Source organism: Scylla paramamosain, chromosome 1, assembly GCF_035594125.1.
Source record: "Scylla paramamosain isolate STU-SP2022 chromosome 1, ASM3559412v1, whole genome shotgun sequence".
Lineage (NCBI taxonomy): Eukaryota > Metazoa > Arthropoda > Malacostraca > Decapoda > Portunidae > Scylla > Scylla paramamosain.
In genome coordinates, this window is record NC_087151.1 from 17,925,025 (window position 1) to 17,947,207 (window position 22,183).

Below are 22,183 nucleotides of genomic sequence, written 5' to 3' on the forward strand. Positions count from 1 at the left end.
AGCCTGAAATTGATATCAACACACAGATAAAGGAATTTTTCACTGTTGAATATCTCAGAACTGAATGTAGCCCAAGATGTGGTGGTTGCCATTGTGGCAAGTGTGCAGTAGGCAATGGTAATTATAGCATTAAGGAAGAAAGAGAGTTAGGCCTTATTGAAGAAGGATTATTGTGTAATGTAGAAAAGAAAAAATGGTCTGCCAAATTTCCATGGATTAAGGATCCCAAACTATTGCAGAACAATGTATCAGCTGCAGTTACTAGACTTAAGAGCACAGAGAGGCAGTTAGAGAAACTTGGGTCAGAACATGCTGAACCTTACAACAACCAGATTTTGGACATGGTAAAGCGTAATGTAGCCCACAAGTTATCTGATGAAAAAGTCAGAACTTATGATGGTCCTGTTAATTACCTTCAGCATCATGAAGTGTTGAAGCCTGGATCTGTGTCAACTCCATTCAGAATAGTATTTGATTCATCAGTTAATTTCATGGGTCAGTCTCTCAATAGCTTCTAGGCTAAGGGCCCCAATATCCTGAATTCTATGTTAGGGATATTGTTGAGATTTCATGAAAAGGCAGTTGGCTTAGCAGATGATATAAGCAAAATGTATAATTGCATTAAACTTCCTGAATTGGAACAGCATGTCCATAGATTTGTTTGGAGAAAGTCGCAAACACATCGCAAACCTGATCACTATGTACTGACGTCCATGGGTTTTGGGGACAGACCATCAGGAATTATTGCTATGTTAGCCCTCAGACATACAGCAGAGTTGTCAATGAATGAATTTCCAGAAGCATCACATGTGATAAAAACTAATTCCTATGTGGATGATATAATCCATTCTGTTGAAAGTAAAGGAGAAGCACTTATTCTAATTGAAAATGTTGAGAAAGTCTTGTCTAATGGTAGTTTTAAGATCAAACAATGGGTCGTTACTGGAAACAGTGACAATGCTGATATTAATACGTCACAGAATGACCATGAAAAAATACTTGGCCTAAATTGGAAATGTAAAAATGATATTTTTTTTCAAAGCCAAAGTAAATTTCTCTCGCAAATATAAGGGAGTAAGAACAGGTCAAGACTTTAACAAATTAGATCTCTTTGACAGTATACCTTCAATTTTAACAAAAAGGATTGTCATAAGTCAGATATGTTCTGTATATGACCCACTTGGGTTTCTGCTTCCCTTTACACTGAAAGCTAAAATTTTGTTGTGAGACACTGTAAAATGTGAAGCCAAAGTAGGATAAGACAATCTCTTGCACTCTCATATAAATGATCAGTGGGTGTCACACTTTCATGATTTATTTGGCATCAAAGACCTGTATTTGGAGAGAAGTGTTAAGCTAACCTCAGCCAAAGGAAACCCCATGTTAGCTATTTTCAGTAATAGTTCCACAGATGTGTATGGTGCTGTTGCATATGCTAGGTGGGAATTAGAGTCTAGTATATTTGAGAGCAGACTCATCATGGCAAAGAATAGGATGGCTCCTACTAGGCTACTAGAAGGTTCATTACTATTCACAGATATCCACATACTGTACACTCTGACTTAGGGTCTCAGTTGGTATCAGCTAGTAAGGAACTTACAAGTGCCATTGATAATTGGAACATGTCTGACCACAGAATTTGGTACCAAAGAAGGTCTGAAATGGAAATTTAATTGCTCTACAGATGCTGCATGGCAAAATGGTGTGAGTGAGGCACTGATAAAGTCTATAAAAGGATCTCTGTCAATGCTTATAGGATCTAGTAGTTTAACATTCAGTGATTTACAAACTATATTTTTTGAAGTAGCAAATCTCATGAATGAGAGGCCTATTGGAGTAAAGCCCAGCATGGATGTAGAATTAGGAACATATTTATGTCCCAATGATTTGCTTTTGGGAAAAGCAAGTAATAGAGTTCCACCTGGTTCATGTTCCACCTCAAATAACACTCCGAAAAGATTAGATTTTATACAAAATGTTATTAACACATTCTGGAGGAAGTGGCAGAGAGATTATTTTCCTACACTTGTTATTAGGCAAAAATGGCACATGGATAAAAGAAATGTACAACCTGGGGATATTATCCTTATACAAGATGCAAATGTCGTTAGAGGTAAATGTAAGATGGGACAGGTTATAGATGTAGAAACTGGTTGAGATAATAAAGTAAGGGATGTGAGTATTAGATACAAAATACAAAAACCAGGAAAACAGTACAAGGGACAAAGTGACACATTTATTAAGAGATCAGTTCACAAACTGGTGGTACTGCTACCCATGGAGGAGCAATAAAGGTGGCCGGGAGTATATTATTAGTTACACATACTAATAATTATGTATGTATTTTGGGCTATAAGGAATGTAAACATTACTGGTAGCACACATGTCGATGCTCACGGATGACGTGTAAATCAGATGTTGTGATGGCGGGTATTGGAGTTCTCGGATCAGTTGTTGGTTGGTGGGCATCTTGGACATTTCTTGATGTCCTGGTAGTGTCATGGGTTTGTGGCTGCACAGGTGTATTCATCAAGGTATGTATAATGCTATTATCAATGCAAATTTGTTTATTAAGTTCATATCAGTGTGAGAATTGTATACAGCTGGCTCATTCCCAGTTATCATTACGGTGTACAGCATTGTTTTCTTGTACAAGTTTGTACATGAGGGTATTGTATTTCAGTGCTGTTTAATGGTGCTGACATGAAGCAAATATGAACTGGATGCAAGGGGGCTGTGCAGTATTTGTTCTTGGGATTCTGCTGGGTACCAGTGACGAGGCACCATTGTGAGTGATCATTATATTGTGTTGTTATCAGTGATTATCATGTGATATGTTATGTGTGCTACATGACTGAGGTCTATTTGGTATTGTGATGGCCATAATCTTTGAAATGAAATGTGATACACGTATGTTTACTATAATATTATCTACAGGTTGAAATAAAATTTACTACGACAAGCTGGATATTCCTGGTACCAGAGTAACAGTATGTGAGAAAAGGTAAGGAAAGGATGAGAAGATTTGAACATGCAAGGAGGAAATGTAAGGAGAGAGCTCTTCTGTCAGAGTCCTTAAACACATGTGACAGATATAGATAAAACACTTTGAACTTCAGGTTTATAACATACACTCATTTTTCTGGTATACTGTTTGTTACTTGTGGTAAAATTAGCCTTTTCATGTCTTCATACCTTGAACACATTTCTTATTGTTTTCAAAAACAAGGTTTCAAGATCTAAAACAAGTATAGCACACACCTGTTTGTGTCTCTGGCTACATCCTCATAGACTGACTGCACTCCAATTTCCAGGCGGGTGCAGCCATAACGCAGCATATCAGAGAGATGGCGCTTGAGACAGTAGTCAGGACGAGTCTCAATGGTGATACCTGAAATAGTGTCCTTTAATTGTTTATAGCAGGGGTGGGAAACCTTTTTGAAAGTGCATGCCAAAATAGGCCAAGTCTATGATGCAAAATTTTTCCATATGTCAACCAAAATTTTTTTTAAACATATTATCAGATATATCTTAATTATTTCAAGAACCTTTTAAATGATAAAAAATCACTCCGAAGCAGTAAAGACAAAGTATTGTAAGTAATTTAATAAATCATGTAAAACTGACAATGAAAAAAAAATCATGACAGATTTTTACGAAAAGTAGGATTGTGGATATTTTTTTATGAGCATGTTTGGAGATACGAGTTACTGTGTTATGAATGTTTTTTAGGAGAACATAGAATAATTTTTGTTAGTTAAACTTTGAGTATGAGAAAGTTGAAACAGACAAGCAGGGAGAAAGGAAGTAGGAAAGAAGGAAGGAAGAAAGGCAAGTTGACAGATAAATATACACATACATATACATTACAATAGTCAACAAAGGTGCTTATTTTCTCAGCATTACAAATGCCAGTCATTGGAGGGATATATTATCATTGCTAGCCCTTTAGTGTACATGTTTTTTTTTTAATTATACTTTTCTAAGGATCCAAGTTTTTTTTTGTTCATAAAACTGACCATAACATTTCAAATGCAATTTTGATGGCTAATCAGTCATGCCAGGTCAAAACATATATATCTGGGCTTTTGTAGCATCTTCTCTGAACTTTTAAAAAAGAATAGTTTATACTGGTTAACTCACTATACATTAAATCTTAGAACCCCCTTCCAAAAAAATTCTATAAAAATTCTCTTCTCACTCTCCCATGCTTCTCTCGGTAACCACAGCCACTTCACCAATGTCCAGCATCATCACTGCTGGTATCAGAATTGCTGGTATTAGTTTACTTGTTCAAACACGTGGTTGTAACAAAGCATTATGACTACAGAGAAACCATTTCTTCTATGAAGAAATAATATTCTGTTCAAAGAACCTTTCTTCTGTGTTCAAACATGTACAGTGGCACCTTAAGTTATGCCCACCCTGATATACACCCAGACCGACTTACACCCTTTCCTGATGCGCAGATTTTGCATGAACATATGCCCACAAAACCAACTTGTGCCCATGCTCCCAGTGTTGCCACAGTGTTCCCACCATTGTCTTCCTGCCTTATTTTGTGATCATTCTACCCTGAAAATATCTTCTAAGCAAGTGAGAAGTACTACTACAAATGGTGAGAAGAAGAAAAGTGTGATAACCACTGAAAAAAAGAAGGAAATCATTGCAAAACATGAGAGTGGTCTTGATTCTGATCATGATGCTACAGGTGGCTTGGGATTACTTCTGAGCCATGAGTCATCAAAGAGTCATAGTCAGAGAGAGAGAGAGAGAGAGAGAGAGAGAGAGAGAGAGAGAGAGAGAGAGAGAGAGAGAGAGAGAGAGAGAGAGAGAGAGAGAGAGAGAGAGAGAGAGAGAGAGAGAGAGAGAGAGAGAGAGAGAGAGAGAGCACATGTAAAAAAAAAAATAAATAAATAAATAAATAAATAAATAAAAAAAAACAGTAACCTGTGCTTTTACATGCCAGAAACAAGTCATCATTGTGCCATGTTTGGCATGCATGCCAAGGGTTGCCCACCTCTGCTCTATGGTAAGGGATGAATGATTTAATACTTTAATTGCAGTATTGCCATATGTAATCTTATATACATGAGATATTTATGAATGATATGTTATTAGAGCAAAGCATTGTTAACACTAATTAATTTCCATTGTCACATAGCATCTCCAGAGATCACATGACTTTTTACCTCCACAGAAAATAATAATTTCATGCTTCTGCAGCACAGAAAGACAGAATGAAACTGTCCAAAATCATATAGGTTAAACACAGGAACTGTGTTGAATTTATTTTGATACAGCAGTGGCAAACCAATTATGCTCTCAACTCTGATACCATGAAATGTGGATATGCCATGCAACTCACTTTTGTGCTGTGTGGTCAGCAAAGGATCAGTCCTTTCTCATCCTTAGAAGCCTAGAGGCTATGATAGCTTTTAATTTAGCTTCAACCCCTAAAGGACTGCTGGTGGTGGTGATTTCCTTCCCACTATATGTCAAAAATAGCCTGTATTCTCACACACCTTCAACTTAGGCTGCAATGGAAGAGCAAATGAGATAAACTTTGTACTCAACATCAAATCTTCCTCTTTCTAACAATACCATCCTTATGTTTCCATGTACAGTGGTTACGGAAACACAATCAGTTGAAGAAGAAAGACATTTGGAGGGAACAACAGCCATATTATTAAATTTCCCTTTCCTCTTCCCATCCCCTTAACCTTCTCTCTGTTGTTTGTGGTATTACTAATCTCCCCCATCCCCACGGGTGTGTTTAAAAATGCGGCGACAGGGGCAGGATGGGATGGAAAAAGTGTTGACTTAGTGGGGTGAGAGACAAGACACCTTCACCTTCTCTTTGTTTATTTTTGGAAATAAAACACTTGTTGATTTGTTTTTTATAGAAGGTAATGCATTTATAAATGTGAATAACAATAATGAATGATGTAACATTTCAGACTTTGCTTAAATGGATATATTTGTAATGTTTCTAGAGACAGTGTCATGGTGTTCCCATGGGATTGCAAACATACCCTGCAGAGGTGCGACCTCCCGCTGCCAGCATGAGTTGCCAGAGAGAGAGAGAGAGAGAGAGAGAGAGAGAGAGAGAGAGAGAGAGAGAGAGAGAGAGAGAGAGAGAGAGAGAGAGAGAGAGAGAGAGAGAGAGAGAGAGAGAGAGAGAGAGAGAGAGAGAGAGAGAGAGAATGGTATGCATTTTCCTAGACACACACACACACACACACACACACAGACTATGCCCATCTGCAGACATAAATGTGATCATATCTATATCTTACCTGGAGAGAGAGAGAGAGAGAGAGAGAGAGAGAGAGAGAGAGAGAGAGAGAGAGAGAGAGAGAGAGAGAGAGAGAGAGAGAGAGAGAGAGAGAGAGAGAGAGAGAGAGAGAGAGAGACTGTAGGGAACATCATACCAGGCAATGGTGTGCAGCTCCTCAAAGAACACACACACACACACACACACACACACACACACACACACACACACACACACACACACACACACACACACACACACACACACTGCCTGTAAAAGTAAGCATCTTTTGCTAGCAGTGTGTGTGGCAAAGAGTGATTGAGAGCGAGACTGGTAAATATTAGACAATGGTGTATATAAATGCATAAATCACCCAGCGTGGCATAACTGGCAACTCATACCGGCAGGACTAGCCAGCCTCCAGGATCCCCTAGAGTTATCTTCAACATATCTCTTGGTTCTTAATTTGCTCTTTACAAGTAGATCATCAACTTTATACATTACATTACATTTTATAATGTATACTAGTGAAAATGTAAGCAAAAAATGCATTCATTGTCTCATTTCTCAGAATTATTGGTTTGAAAGGGTTACCAACATTAATCTTGGCCACCATGGTGAACTCCAGGCACGGTATTGGGATGGGGTTGTTCTCAAATACTCCAGCCCCATGGATGAGGTTGGGGATGGGACGGGGAAGGGACAATTTAATAATACTGCCACAAGTCACTTGCCTACCATCTGTTCATTTTGCTTAACTGGCTAAGGCTAATGTTTAATGAAAACGAGTGACCTGAGCTTTCTTCATACATGCTAAGTAATTTTATCAAGTTCCTGCCCTATTACATTCTCACTAAGATGTAATACATGTGGCATTAAGGTTTAAGGGCAGGAACGAGTGGGCAGGGAATCAGATTCATCGGAATCATTATAACAGCATCTGGCCATGGTGAGAGCAGGGCAAAGACTAAGAAACTAGCTCACAGGCAGTATTACCAAAGACTGAACTACAAAAATTGACAAAAAGTAGCTTAGTTTACCATAAAAATAGCAAAGCAGTTATAACTGCCTCCAGTCCTTGCCTGGTAAAGGAGCTATAGCTGCCTACGGTCCTTTAGGGGTTAAGGAATTTGCAAGTGTGTGTGTGCATGTGTGTGTTATTTACCTAGTTGAGACATACGGGAGAGGAGCTAAGTTCATACTGTCCCGTCTCCATAACTGTTTATATCCAACTTTTCCTTAAAGTCATGAACATTTGTAGCACACACCACTTCCCCTTCCAGTCTATTCCATGCCTCTATGCTTCTATGAGGGAAGCTAAACTTCTTTATGTCCCTTCTGCAGGTGGTTACTTTTAGTTTTCTTCCATGTCCTCTTGTTTCTCTTTCGTTCATTATAAAGAGATGTTCCCTATCTAGTTTTTCCATCCCACTCAGCAATCTGTACAATGCAATCAGTCACCTCTCTCTCATCTCTTTTCCAAGGTTGGGAGTTGCATTCTAGCTAGTCGCTCCTCATATGACAAATCTTGCAATTCTGTTATCATCTTTGTTGCTGCTCTCTGTATTCCTTCCAACTTTCTTATGTGCTTTTTTTCATGTGGTGACCAAATTACTGCTGCGTATTCTAATCTTGGACATATCATTGTGATTATTTTCCTCATCATTTCTATACCCAGATAAGCAAAGGCAACTCTTATGTTTCTTAGTAGGCTGAGAGTTTCACCTGTTATCTTGTTAATATGTTTTCCTGGTGATAAATTCTCTGAGAAAATCACTCCCAGATCTTTTTCTCTTGTTGTCTTGTTTATTGTTTCATTTCCCATCTTATAGTTACAGCTACACCTTCTGTTACTTTTCCCAAATTCCACCTTTTTACACTTACCAGAGTTAAATTCCATTTGCCATCTGTTGCTCCACTCCCACACCTTGTCTATATCTCTTTGTAATTCTTCACAATCTTCCGTTCCCTTCACTCTTCTCAAGTTTTGCATTGTCAGCAAAAAGACACACATAGCTGGATACATTCTCCACCATATCATTTATATACACCACAAACATTATTGGTGTCAACACTGACCCTTGGGGGATCCCACTTAATACTGGGCTCAACACTGATGTCTGGTCCCTTATTACTGTTCGTATCTCTGTCTTTAAGGAAACTGTCCATCCATTTTAGCATTTTTCCATTTACACCACCTATCTTTTCCAGCTTCCACATCAGTCTATTATGCAGCACTTTATCAAAAGCTTTTCTTAAATCTAGATAAATACAGTCTGCCCAACCATTTCTCTCCCGTATGATATCAATCACTCTTGAATAATAGCATAATAAATTAGTGACACAAGATCTTCCTTTTCTAAAGCCAAATTGACAAGTTGTGAGAATGTCCTTATCTTCCAAAAACTTGGTCCATTTGTTCTTTATTATCCTTTCACATATTTTTGCAACCAGACTCATCAGCAAAACCAGTCTATAATTTAGTGGGTCTTGTGTGTCTCCTCCTTTAAATATGGGTACAATGTTTGCCCTTTTCCAATCCTGTGGAACTATTCCTTCATTAATAGAGGTACATATGACGGTATGTAATTTATCATTAAGCTGGTTACTGCATTCTTTTATTACCCATCCCGACACTTCATCCGGTCCTGTGGCCTTTCTCACTTCTAACGTTTTGATGATTTCATCAACTTCCTCTTTTGTTACTTGAAATTCCTCTATTTTTTTCATTTTCAGGTGTGCACAGTGGCCTTATAAATTCCTTTTCCTTTGTAAAAATTTCCTTAAAGCAATCTCTTTCGGGTCTTCATAAACCACTCCATCTACCATTAGCTTTCCTATATTCACTTTGCTTTTCAGTTTACCATTCACATATCTATAGAAGACTTTCGGCTCATATTTATACCTGTCTATTATATCTTTTTCAAACTGTCTTTGTTCATCCCTCAAAATCTTCACGTAATCATTCCTTGCTTGTTTGTAATTATTCCACAGGTTAATTCTTTTACTTTTCTTCCATTTTTTCCATGTATCCTCTTTCGTCCTTCTTGCTGCTTCGCATCTTTTATTGAAGCACTCTTTTTTACCAGCTATTACTGTCTGTTTTTTAGGCACAAACTTTTTTCACCTTCTTTATATATTTTAAGAAATTCATCCCACTTCTCTTGGATCCCTGTAGCCTTATGGAATCTACCCCATCTCTCCTCTTGAAAAAACTTCCTCATGTTATCAAAGTCTTCCTTACAGTAGCTTAATCTCCCAGCATGGTGTTCTTCATTCCTTTGATTCTCTATTTCCTCATTTATATTGAATTCTATAGTAGCGTGGTCACTTTTGGCTAACAGAACATTCTCAATTCCTTCTGGTTCCTTACTAAATAACAAATCTAGTCTTGATGTTTCTCCATCTTTTCTAAATCTCGTATCTCCTTTTATCCAATGAGTTAATATATTATCCATTGCCAGCTGTAATAATTTATTTCCCCAAGATGATTCTATTCCTTCTGTGTACCACTGTTCCCAACACACCTCCTTACAGTTGAAGTCTCCCATCATGATCAATTTATCACCACTTAGCACTTTCTCTGTCCAGTTCACTATGTCTTTTATCATTATTTCATATTCTTCATTTGACTAGGCATTGGTTTTTGGTGGTACATACATCACTATGTATTGCCTCTTTTTGCCTTGTGTATTTTTCACTCCAATTTTTATTGCCTCAGCTAATCCATTGCCATATTCTATTTCAACCACCTTTTAACTTTTCTTAACAAGACACATCACTCCTCCTTTCTTATATGTTCTACTTCTTTTCCATAAACTGTATTGATTTTACCCAATGTTCTTTACCTCTAATTCATCACATAATTTTACTTCTGTGAGGCCCATTATATCTGGACTTTTCTCATTTAAATAAACATTTAATTCCCTGAATCCCAAGATGAGTCCATTAATGTTTGTATAAGCTACCTTCAAAATGCCCTTTTTTCTCCTTAGCTTGTTTCCCTGTTCTCCCTCCTGTTGAGGTACCACTTCCTCACTTTCATGTCCAACACCCTCTAATAGAATATCTTCTGCTCTTCCGATCTCTCCTTGTTTTTTTGCCATTACTTCCTGTGTGTGTGTGTGTGTGTGTGTGTGTGTGTGTGTGTGTGTGTGTGTGTGCAAATGTTTTTGGTACAATGCAATCTGCACAGCATAAATGCAACAGAACATTGTATTAAAACTTTGTCAATGTTGGTTTATAATTACTTTCCTCAATTGTTTATTTATATATCTTATAATGATTTGTAGCAATTTTTATTTTTTTTATGTAAGAGGACCACCAGCCAAAGGGAAAAAAAAATTTTGAATAAAAAAAGACCCACTTAACCTGTACAGCCCCTCACTATTTGGAGCCTTTTTTCACCTCAATTCTGAGCCCCTACTGATTTTTTTTAATGCATAAATCAATCAGAAATTTTCTAAAACTAAGGAAAAAAGATACAATAACACTCATCTTGGCTTATTTTTGCCTCCTTGGGGGATGATTACAGAGTGCACTATGGTGTGCCCTCCAACCCAGCAGCCAACCTCTGTATTATTCTTACTTTGGTGTTGTTTGTAACCAATATGATTGTCTCTTTGATACCTACATGGACAAACATGTAAGATTTATAGGAATACCTAAATATATACTATTTTTGTGTGCAAATTTATACCATACATAGCACCATATGACAACAGCAATTCCACCAAGCCACTGGTATCACCATGAATGGCTGCCCTCATCACCATGGGCATAATGGGGGTTTCAATCTCAGCTAATTCATCTTAAGTTGGCTCATACTCATTCCCAGATGACTCAATGAATTCATGATGAGAGTCCAGAAGCACAATCAGTGGTGCAACAGGAGTCTGACATGTCATAAACATTCCTGACTATTATCAAGGATTCCATCACTGCAGCACATGGATAGAGTGGGTGAGTTGTTATTTCTCACTTTGCCAAAACTGTTAATCTTTACATCTTAATCATGCAGCTCTACATGCATTTATCAGGTAGAATTTTACATCAGAAAACTCACCCACCCTTCCTCTTGAATGTGCAATAGGTTTGAAGTTCGTGGAGTAAATGGTTTGGCTGTAGCAAAGTGAGGAATATACACGCATGTAACTTTTGCTTTCCTGCTGCCTTATGTGCCACATTCACTTTGGCTGTGGCTGGGTGTGGTGTGAGTCAAATGACATTCTCCACCTCTCTCTCAAATAGAAAGAGAGAGCTACCAAGTGTCCAATTTAGAAACCCTTAGTTACCATACAAGCCAATGTAAGTAAAGGGATAAAGGAATAAAGCCATCAGTGGACCCTCAGTGGCCAAATGTGGTGTCAGTTATAGCCAATGACAAGGCTGTATTGGTTAAATGCCAATTCCCAAAGAGAAGCTAAACAGTGATCAAATAACAGAGGATAAGTGTTCTGAAACTTCGCTCTTGAAAGAGTTCAAGTCATAGGAAGGAGGAAATAGAGAAGCAAGCAGAGAGTTCCAGAGTTTACCAGAGAAAGGGATGAATGATTGAGAATACTGGTTAACTCTTGCATTAGAGATGTGGACAGAATAGGGATGAGAGAAAGAAGAGTCTTGTGCAGTGAGGCCACAGAAGGAGGGGAGACATGCAGTTAGCAAGATCAAAAAAGCAGTTAACATGAAAATGGTGGTAGAAAATAGCAAGAGATGCAGCACTGCGATGATGAGTGAGGCTGAAGATAATTAGTTAGAGGAGAGGAGTTAATTAGATGAAAAGCTTTTGGTTCCACCCTGTCTAAAAGAGCAGTATGAGTGGAACCCCCTCATACGTGTGAGGCACATTCCATATATAGACAAGTCACAGTATTGATATTCCTGCTGACTCAGCCTCTTATATCTCTATTGCCCTTCCCACCCCTTCATAACTCTGCTGTTAAGAGTAATGACAACACAGGTGAAGCCGAAACCATTCCTCAGTGTACTGATATTCCTGCTGACTTGGCCCCTCATAATTCTAATGACATCACAGGTGAAGCCCTGTGTCTCAGCCCCACAACACACCACTCAATCTGTTGTTAAGAATGGTGACTGCACAGAAAGCATGATATATTAGTGACTTAGTGGTTGGCTGAGAACTACCCTCAGTGACTCCCTCATAGGCATAAGCATGATGAATTTGGAAACAGTTGAAGCCCATCCTCAGTGACTGAGGATGGGCCTTCTAGTGAACTAGAAGGGCATAAGAGATATTCATACCCCTGTGTAGGAATCATTATCCTGAGTTCCTTAAGTGAGATATAGACCTTATGAATGTAGATATATGTAGCTCACCAACACTATAGTGAAAAGTGAGTATAAGGTGAAGCACAGACAGCAAGCAGACAGCAGGAGAAAGCTGGACAGTGTGCCAAGGCGTAAGTACACTACATATATACACCATGAAGATCAGCTGGTCAACATTCACTTTCTGATTCATCATGTTTGTGTGTAATACTGAAAAATTTCTTAAGTGCCTTAAATGTCTCAATTGTAGTTGTGTCAAGTATACTGTGGCTTTTCATGTGTTTCATGTGTTTATTTTTCTGCTTGATTAAGATATGTGAAATTGTAATTTCTGTGACCCTTCACATGCAGTGGCCCTGTGTTTTATTATCAATTGTACTATGGTAAGATATTTTTTTTTTTTATTACATGTGGTGATCAAAATATTTTATGTTATGTGTGTTCATACATGTGTTTAGTAATGGAGAATGAGCATGACTGTGTTACCTGATGGACCAGGTTACATGCAGCTTTAAATGAGTTCTCCATATTATTTGAAACAATGTGAAGATAAGTTAATTGTTTAGTGTAGGACTTAATGATTTGTCTGAGTCTATTTACCTGAGCTGATCTTTGAGACTGCAATAAGTTATGATATGGGGTTATTGCTTTGCTTGCATGTTCAATTGGAATAATCATTTACTGGTTAATAAATACTTATAGAATTTTTTAAAACTATTTTTATGGCATACCCCATTCAAAGCTTTTCGTCTCATCAACTCCTCTCCTCTAACTGACTGTCTTCAGCCTCTCTCTCACCACCACAATGTTGCATATCTAGCTGTCTTCTACCGCTATTTTCATGCTAACTGCTCTTCTGATCTTGCTAACTGCATGCCTCCCCTCCTTCTGCGGCCTCGCTGCACAAGACTTTCTTCTTTCTCTCACCCCTATTCTGTCCACCTCTCTAATGCAAGAGTTAACCAGTATTCTCAATCATTCATCCCTTTCTCTGGTAAACTCTGGAACTCCCTGCCTGCTTCTGTATTTCCACCTTCCTATGACTTGAATTCCTTCAAGAGGGAGGTTTCAAGACACTTATTCATCAATTTTTGACCACTGCTTTGACCCTTTTATGGGACTGGCATTTCAGTGGGCATTTTTTTTTTATTAGATTTTTGTTGCCTTTGGCCAGTGTCCTTCCTACATAAAAAAAAAAAAAAAAACACATGGCCTACCACTCAGTAATTTTACTCGAGTAGTGTGAGTGATGTAGCAGTACTTGGTGAATAGAAAGACTAGACAACTCTAGCATAACTCATAAATAGTGGTAAGTTGGATTACAACAGATAGATAAGGGCCTCCTGTACAGAGTTAGCAATTGGAGGGGTGAGAAAAACTGGGAGACGACTCAGAACACCTAACTTCATAGAAGATGTTTTAGCTAGAGGTGAGACGTGAAATTTCCAATTTAGATTATAAGTAAAAGACAGAACAAGCATGCTCAGTGTCGAAGAAGAGGACAGTTGAGTGTCACTGAAGTAGATGGGATAACTAGCATAAACACCATCAAAAGAAGATATTAATACACCAGTAAAAGAAGATATTAATAAACTGAAGAGATAGTGGAGCAGATACTTCGAATATGTGAACTGGCATGGAAGCAAGGATTAGTACAAGATGAGTGGAGGAAGGCAATTATTGTACTGCCATGTAATGGAAGAGGTAGATTCTCAAATTTCTGGACCAATAGGGAAGACCATCTATCTCAGAATCACAAGAGTCCAGAAACTGCAAGTCAGGTGGTACTACCCACTTCCAGATGTTCACCCAACTCAGCCTAGCATTTGTCAACATTGACTACCAACAGCAGACTTTTACCACACTTTCTCTACCACATGATACAATAAAAACATTTAAAGGGGTTTTAATATAAATAATGCACCACCACAATGTTTTAATTAATACATTTAACTAGGCGCTCTCTCTCTCTCTCTCTCTCACCTTCATCTGGATGGTAAAAAGAGAAATTGAGAGAGAGAGAGAGAGAGAGAGAGAGAGAGAGAGAGAGAGAGAGAGAGAGAGAGAGAGAGAGAGAGAGAGAGAGAGAGAGAGAGAGAGAGAGAGAGAGAGAGAGAGAGAGAAGCAGCAGGGGAGAATGAAAGAGAACATGTTAAGTATATTATCTCAGCTATTTTTCTGTTACAGTTATCATACACTCTGATTTATTGTTTTTGTTGCATGAGTAGTAGACAATGTAGTAAAAATCTGAGGTATTTAGTGAACATTGGCAATAGCTGCACAGAATCAGGTAAGCATTCAGGAGTAGGCAATGCCACCAGACATTTGTGATTCCCAGACAAGTGCTCCCTAACATCAGTCTGGAAATTCAAGGATCAAGTGTGCTACACTTGTTCCTGCAATGTTTTCCTCTACATAAAAACAGGTTTCAAGAAATATTGCTCTTTGCATAGATTCCCACTGAAAACTTGAGTAATGTGCATAATTGAAAAATTTTGTCTTTCATATGAAGGCAAAATTAATCCAGTATAGTTTCTGCTTCCTTCACACTATGATCTGGTGGATATCACACCAGGATGATGATGGTGATGATATAATATGACTAGAAGATCATGACAATGGCAAATACCAGAATAAGGAATGATTCTTATCTCATGACATCTGAGGAAACACCACCACCAAAGGAGGAATATCAATGGGAAAAATAAGAAACAAATGGGATAGTGGATAGCAACTTCACCTCACAGTCTTGGTGACAATATGAACAATACTTATCTCATCTGAACACCTCACTAATGGCTCAAGAAGGGTGTTATGCCCTCTATTGTCCATATACATCTCTAGGTATTCAACAATGACTGATAGCAAAATAAACTGAGATCTTATACTACAAATAAACCATAAAGATGATTTTCAATTGACCTCTGATGCAATTTAACTTTTCTTATGGTTCTCACTATAATTATGACTTTAACATTTCTTAATTATTATTATTATTATTAAACATAACGGAGAAGGCAGAGTGGGATGAGCGCAAGCGCTATAAGTTGCCAGATGACAACCCCCACCCACCTTGACCGTAGGAAGAAGAAAGGAAAAGCAATTAGCACAATAGTAGGATGAAATCAGAGCAGGAGGAGAAAATAGGTTAAACAATTATAAAGAACGCCTCAACGAACTGAGAATTATTAAAACTCACAAAAAAATTCAACAAAAAAAATCAACAATTCTGACTTATTTAATATATGTCAGACAACACGAGTAAATGTAGTATAACTACTTAAAACTTGATGGTATAAAATCACAGGTATAGTTACATAATTTATCACCGGTATAGCTGCAAAAGCAACCAGAGTTTAATTGACTAGACTCTTCAAGATTTTGTTCGAAGCAGACTTGAATTTTTGCACATCACTCGCAGTGCATGTGCCCTCGTCAAGCATGTTCCAAAGTCTTACAGCACAAGGAACAAAGCTTCGCTGAAACTGACTGGTGTGACACCTAACCTGCTGTAAGCAGCGCGCATGTGAATTTGACGCAAGTCGAGTGTTTCTGGTGGGCATAAATGCATTTGGGATGGAGGCATTCAGCGGGTGAAGCTGGTTGGCATGGATCTTATATAGCATGCAGACACTGCTGACATTGCGTCGGTGACCAAGATCCCAAGCTGCTTCGCCACCACAGAGGAACCTAGCGGAGGAGACAACTCTGTCAATGAGACGGAGGTGGGACACAGCTGCGGAAGACCACACAGGAGCACAATACTCCAGCAGTGGAAGAATAAAACACCGGAAGCAGCTGGCAGAGATAGACTGGTCACCAAAAATCCGGTAAGCCTTCCTCACAACGCCAACAGATCTGTCTGTATGATGATGTTCTTTTTTTTCCCAAAGTTATAAAAACTGAAAGACATGTGTAAATGGATATACAATAGCTGCCCCAATTCCTACCTATACACTTTGTTGAACTGCGTTCTGAGAATTTGACAGCTTCAGCAACAGAGGAGGATGAGTGTCCAGAGAGTGCATCGTGAAGGTTCAAAATGAAGTTATCACGATAGTCCTCAGGTAAAGCCATGAAGGTTCCACCCATAATGATGAACTCCACTTTGTCAACATTGTGTCCAAGTTGCTGCAGCTGAGAAAGAAAAAAAAGACAATACACAATTAATAATACCCACTGCCTTCTGTTCTGTCCATCACTCTTCAGTCACATCCAATCCTGCCTGATTACTGATTACAGGTCCTGAGATGGGGTCTGTTTTCATGATTTTGTGAATATGCATTTAAAAAAAAAAAAAATTAGTAGATTTTTTTTTTTTAAACCATCCATGAAATTATTAAAAAAAAGACAGAAGATTAGAGGTGGTAAAAATAGGAGAGTGGTAATTATTAAGGGTGAACTGACTTGACTTGGGCAAGCTGACAAGACGGTGCAGTGACCATTTAAAGATGTAGCTGATAGAGCTTTTTTAACAAGTAGACCTGAGAAAAGTTGAAATAGAATATCTAATTCAAAAGGACTTCGGAAATCTATGCCTGTACAGGAAAGCTCTCAACACTGGCAAAGCCACCATAACATGAACAAACATGACACATATCAATATTTATGGAGCTTTTTAAAAAGATGGTAAAAGTTAATGGAAGTAAGAAAATATTGTAGATATTTATTTCACATTTCACACACAACATTCTTATTTTCTGTTCCATTTTTTTAAGGCATAAGCTTTTCTTCATTAACTATGTGCAGTAAGGCAGATTTCCATTTTTATCTATTTTCCACTCATGGTACTTTCTCAAGGAAGAATAATAAAACAACTATCATAAAAAACTGAATATCAATAAAGTGGAGTACAATACATGCCCTCATACTGCATTATGACCCACCCACCTGCTCTAGCCTATGCCTTGTTTGCAGGTATGGGTTGTACCGAGCCCTGATAGCCCTCATAGAGGTGGGCTCGTAACCAGTGTAGCTTTGAGTGGAATATTCAAAGTCAGAATCAGGTCCCCCTGGGCAGTAGACACATATGTTACCAGTCATATTGATATGAGGGCAACGATGAGGTTTACACATCACAGCCACCACTGCAATCTGAAGGGAGCAAAAAATGTTCAACATCACTATCTCTGAAAAACAAGAAAACACCTTCCTCTTTTAGCAAAATTAAATATCATCTTTACCATTTAAGACCATATGGAATAAATTTTTTTAACATAAAAAACATTGTGCATTTCAGTGTATAACATAAAATTTCTACATTCCACACATTCAACACTGAACTCACTCCGGATGCAGTTCTAACAGGCTTTGCACGCAATTTTGGAAGAAGAACTTTCTTGTGTTCTTGAGGTACAGCAGCTATGATGTCCACTAGCCTTGGTGAGGACTGCAGGCCATATTTAGATGATATCCGTGTCTTCAACTTATTAAGATTCACATCCCGTTTTTCCTGCTGTGCTTTTATTAATTCCTGTACAATCTCCCCAACAGTAAGCATTCGTAGCTCCTCTTTGGAGAGTGATGGACCTGGTGATAAAATAATCATCATGAAACAAATATCTATACAAGTATTGCTTACAGATTTCACAAAAAAAAGTCACCCTAAAATTTCTCTTAACTTGACAAATGGATACTTCTCTTTTAAGTGGAATCATACTACAAAATTTACAAGTGATTTTCATCTTTGTTTATGTCTGTTTTACTAAAGAAATTTAATGCTATCTTTACCCAATAACTGCAAACTTAGAAGACACTCAAAATCCATCCAACACCATATGGGGAAATAAGGACATGAAGCAAAATTATAATAATAATTATTTCTTCACTCCCATTTGTAAACCATTTCCTCCACTGCCCAACAGTGTTGTCAATTTACCACGTTTTTGACTAAAGCCTGTACATGAGTACATTTCCCACCACTGCCCAGGTGGTCCCTCACCCTCGCTCACACTTCAACCACATTCATGATAAAATTGACATCAAATTTTCACTGTGGCCCCTGAGAGACCTTCTATGAAATCTTGCCATGTCTGATTGTAAAAAGGCACAATAGATATTACATGAACAAATCACATGTTTGTTCTCCATAGCAGTGACAAAATGGAGGCAGAAGGTTAAAGTATGTGTGGTGATGACAGTGGTGAAACGGAATCACCAGTTCTGATGGTGATACTGAAGAATATGGGGATGGAGTAAGAGAACGCATCACAATATTCATCATTATCTAATTTTCTTTTCTTAAATATTAGATAAGTGTTTAGAAACATCTATCACATCTGTCACTTCACAACCTTCTAACTGATCACAAGTATGGGTTCTGTCAAGGCCGCTCTACTGGTGATCTGGCTTTCCTCACTGAGTCTTGGTCATCCTCTTTTAGAGATTTTGGTGAAACTTTTGCTGTTGCCTTAGACATATCAAAAGCTTTTGATAGAGTCTGCCACAAAGCTTTGATTTCCAAATTACCCTCCTACAGCTTCTATCCTTCTCTCTGTAACTTCATCTCAAGTTTCCTTTCTGACTGTTCTATTGCTGCTGTGGTAGACAGTCACTGTTCTTCTCCTAAATCTATTAACAGTGGTGTTCCTCAGGGTTCTGTCCTGTCACCCACTCTCTTCTTATTATTCATCAATGACCTTCTAAATCAAACTTCTTGTCCTATCCACTCCTATGCTGATGATACCACCCTGCACTTTTCCACGTCTTTTCATAGATGTCCAACCCTTCAGGAAGTAAACATTTCATGCAGGGAAGCCACAGAATGCCTGACTTCTGATCTTTCTAAAATTTCTGATTGGGGCAGAGCAAACTTGGTATTGTTCAATGCCTCAAAAAACTCAATTCGTCCATTTATCAACTTGACACAACTTTCCAGACAACTATCCCCTCTTCTTCAATGACACTCAACTGTCCCCCTCTTCAACACTGAATATCCTTGGTCTGTCCTTTACTCATAATCTGAACTAGATACTTCACATCTCATCTCTAGCTAAAACAGCTTCTATGAAGTTAGGCGTTCTGAGACATCTCCTCCAGTTTTTCTCACCCCCCCAGCTGCTAACTCTGTATAAGTGTAATGCTCCTTTTTATTATTTCTGTGTTTCTTTGAGTCTCCCCAATAATTGTTTTCTTTTGTAGCTTGTGGTGAAGAGGAGGATAATAGCGGTAATTAAAGGTTTAGTGATTATATGAAAAAGTATATTTATAAGGCGTGTATTCGTGGGAGTGATTTAGAAGTCTTGAAACATTTGTTTGTGGTTTTCTCTAATCAGTGGTAATACGAATAATAGGATTACATCATGTGGCGTCAGCCTACCAGTAACTCATAAGGTGTCATTCCCTAGCTTATAAAATATGTTAGTAATTTAGAATTCAATTATTAACTTCAACTAATGTCCAGCCTATATGCTCACCTTGCTAGCCAATTATTCCTGCATTTTTATTTAAACTCACGGTTCAGTAAAATTATTTGTGAAAGAAGAGAGAGAGAGAACTAGCTAAGGTTCCAATAACTTCAGAGGCCTGGGGGTGGGTGTTGAGGGGGAGAGCACAGAATGGCGTCTCCCTTCCCTCTGGCAACAGGTGGGTCTCGTAGCTCTGAAATATTTGATTTTTCTTTTTTTTAGAAGTGAATATTACTGTGTTCATGTTTATTATTCATGTCTCTAGTGAAGATATAGTGACTGTACGTGTTGACAGAATGGCGTCTCCCTTCCCTCTGGCAACAGATAAAATAGCCGGTGTTGGTCCCACGTGGAGACAGGCCATAGAGTCTTGGGAAAGTGTTAGCCATGTAATGTTTCTTTAGTCAAATATAGTCTACTGTGAATGTGTTGTGAGCAATATTATTGCCGTAGAGATGTGATGGATGAAGGCTGTGACGCTATTTAGGGATATAACGGTGCCCAGAATCAATGGTACTCTTGAGGAGTTATAAAAGTAATTATTTTCTTGTGTATTCGTAGTGTTAAGTAACGGAGTATAAGTGTATATGCCATACCAGAATTTCCAGTGCCTTTTTTTTTTTTTTTTCTAGATTAACCACTCGATAAAGTGTCATAGTGGGTCAGTCAACCCAAAGAATCCCATCAGTATTATTCATTTAATTATTTTTGCTATTTTTATATTTTTCGTTCCTCATAATAAAGCCACACTGTAGGTACTGTGTGATAATTAACCTCTCCCTACCCTCTGGCCATGACGATGAAGGCGAGAACCATTACCAATCAAAAATGTTTTTTTTTTTTTTTTTTTTCTTGTGTGTGTGCGTGCTTCACCTCTTCTCTCTTCCTCTTCTTTTTTCTTCTTCACCGTGAAGATCTTTGCCTCGTCTCATTAGAGCTCTGATCGGACCGGTGAGGAGGAGGGAGGAGGGGGGTGGCATTACATAAGGGCCTTATCTGTCCATGTATGGAGTATGCTTCACACGTCTTGGGGGGGTTCCACTCATACCACTCTTCTAGACAGGGTGGAATCAAAAAGCTTTTCATCTCATCAACTCCTCTCCTCTAACTGACTGTCTTCAGCCTCTCTCTCATCGCCTCTCTCTCTCTCTCTCTCTCTCTCTCTCTCTCTCTCTCTCTCTCTCTCTCTCTCTCTGTGAAAGTAAGAACAATCCTGAGAATTCCTAAATAGAATGAGACTAATAATGTAAATGGAATTACAGGAATGAGAAAGGATGAAGTGAAAATGACATTGTATGAATGAGGGGGAGAATGCAAGGTCCCTTGTCCCTTATCTCTGACAGATAAGGGAGAAGGAAGGTGACAGGGAGGGATGTTTGAGACCAGACAAAAGTGGAAGGGAGAGGAAAGGAATAATAAGAGGAAGGGATGCATGGAGAGAGAGAGAGAGAGAGAGAGAGAGAGAGAGAGAGAGAGAGAGAGAGAGAGAGAGAGAGAGAGAGAGAGATATGGAAGGAGGCAGGGTGGGTGGGACAGATAGGAGGGAGGAAATGGGGAGGGATGGGGGAAAGGGGCAGAGAAGAGAGAGGGAGGGAAGGGGATAAAGGAGAAGGTAGAGGGGAGGAGGAATGTAAGAGGGACTGACCAAGTGGCATTGCTAGAACAGGTGTTTGCATTCTAATTGGAGGACAAAATTTGTTTGCCAACACTGTTCGAATTGGGATTTGTTTGAATTGCAGGACATTCAAATCATCATGTATGACTATATATCAATATAATGAACAAAACAAGAAACAACCCACATGAAGTCACCTAGATTGAAAAACTAGGCCCTAACAACAACTCACATAATTACAGCACACATCTAACACTCAATTTTTTTATTATTTAGCTTAAATGTAAAGTACCCTCATGAGTTTCACGCTTGCTTTCTTCTGAAGAAATAGTACTAAACTCAAGGATATCGAAATTCGAGGTACAGAAAACACTGGAAAAATGCTCATTTATTCCAGCCACATGGCCCAAACCAGTGTGTGTGTGTTTTTTTTTTTTTTTTATGTAGGAAGGATACTGGCCAAGGGCAACAAAAATCTAATAAAAAAAATGCCCACTGAAATGCCAGTCCCAAAAATGGGTCAAAGCAGTGGTCAAAAATTGGTGGATAAGTGTCTTGAAACCTCCCTCTTGAAGGAATTCAAGTCATAGAAAGGTG

The 22,183-nt window shown here is 38.4% G+C and overlaps 1 protein-coding gene across 2 annotated transcripts in view; it reads right to left on the reverse strand.

Moving 5' to 3' along the window:
• Window positions 1-22,183, reverse strand: part of LOC135101705 (elongator complex protein 3) — a 201,442-nt gene that overhangs the window by 141,218 nt on the left and 38,041 nt on the right. For both annotated transcript variants that reach the window (XM_064006020.1, XM_064006021.1), the window contains exons 2-5: window positions 17,853-18,094; window positions 17,456-17,659; window positions 16,516-16,702; window positions 3,262-3,391 (exon numbers count right to left, since the gene is read on the reverse strand). In XM_064006020.1, coding sequence (XP_063862090.1) covers window positions 3,262-3,391; window positions 16,516-16,702; window positions 17,456-17,659; window positions 17,853-18,094 — 763 coding nt within the window. The remainder of the gene's footprint in view (window positions 1-3,261; window positions 3,392-16,515; window positions 16,703-17,455; window positions 17,660-17,852; window positions 18,095-22,183) is intronic.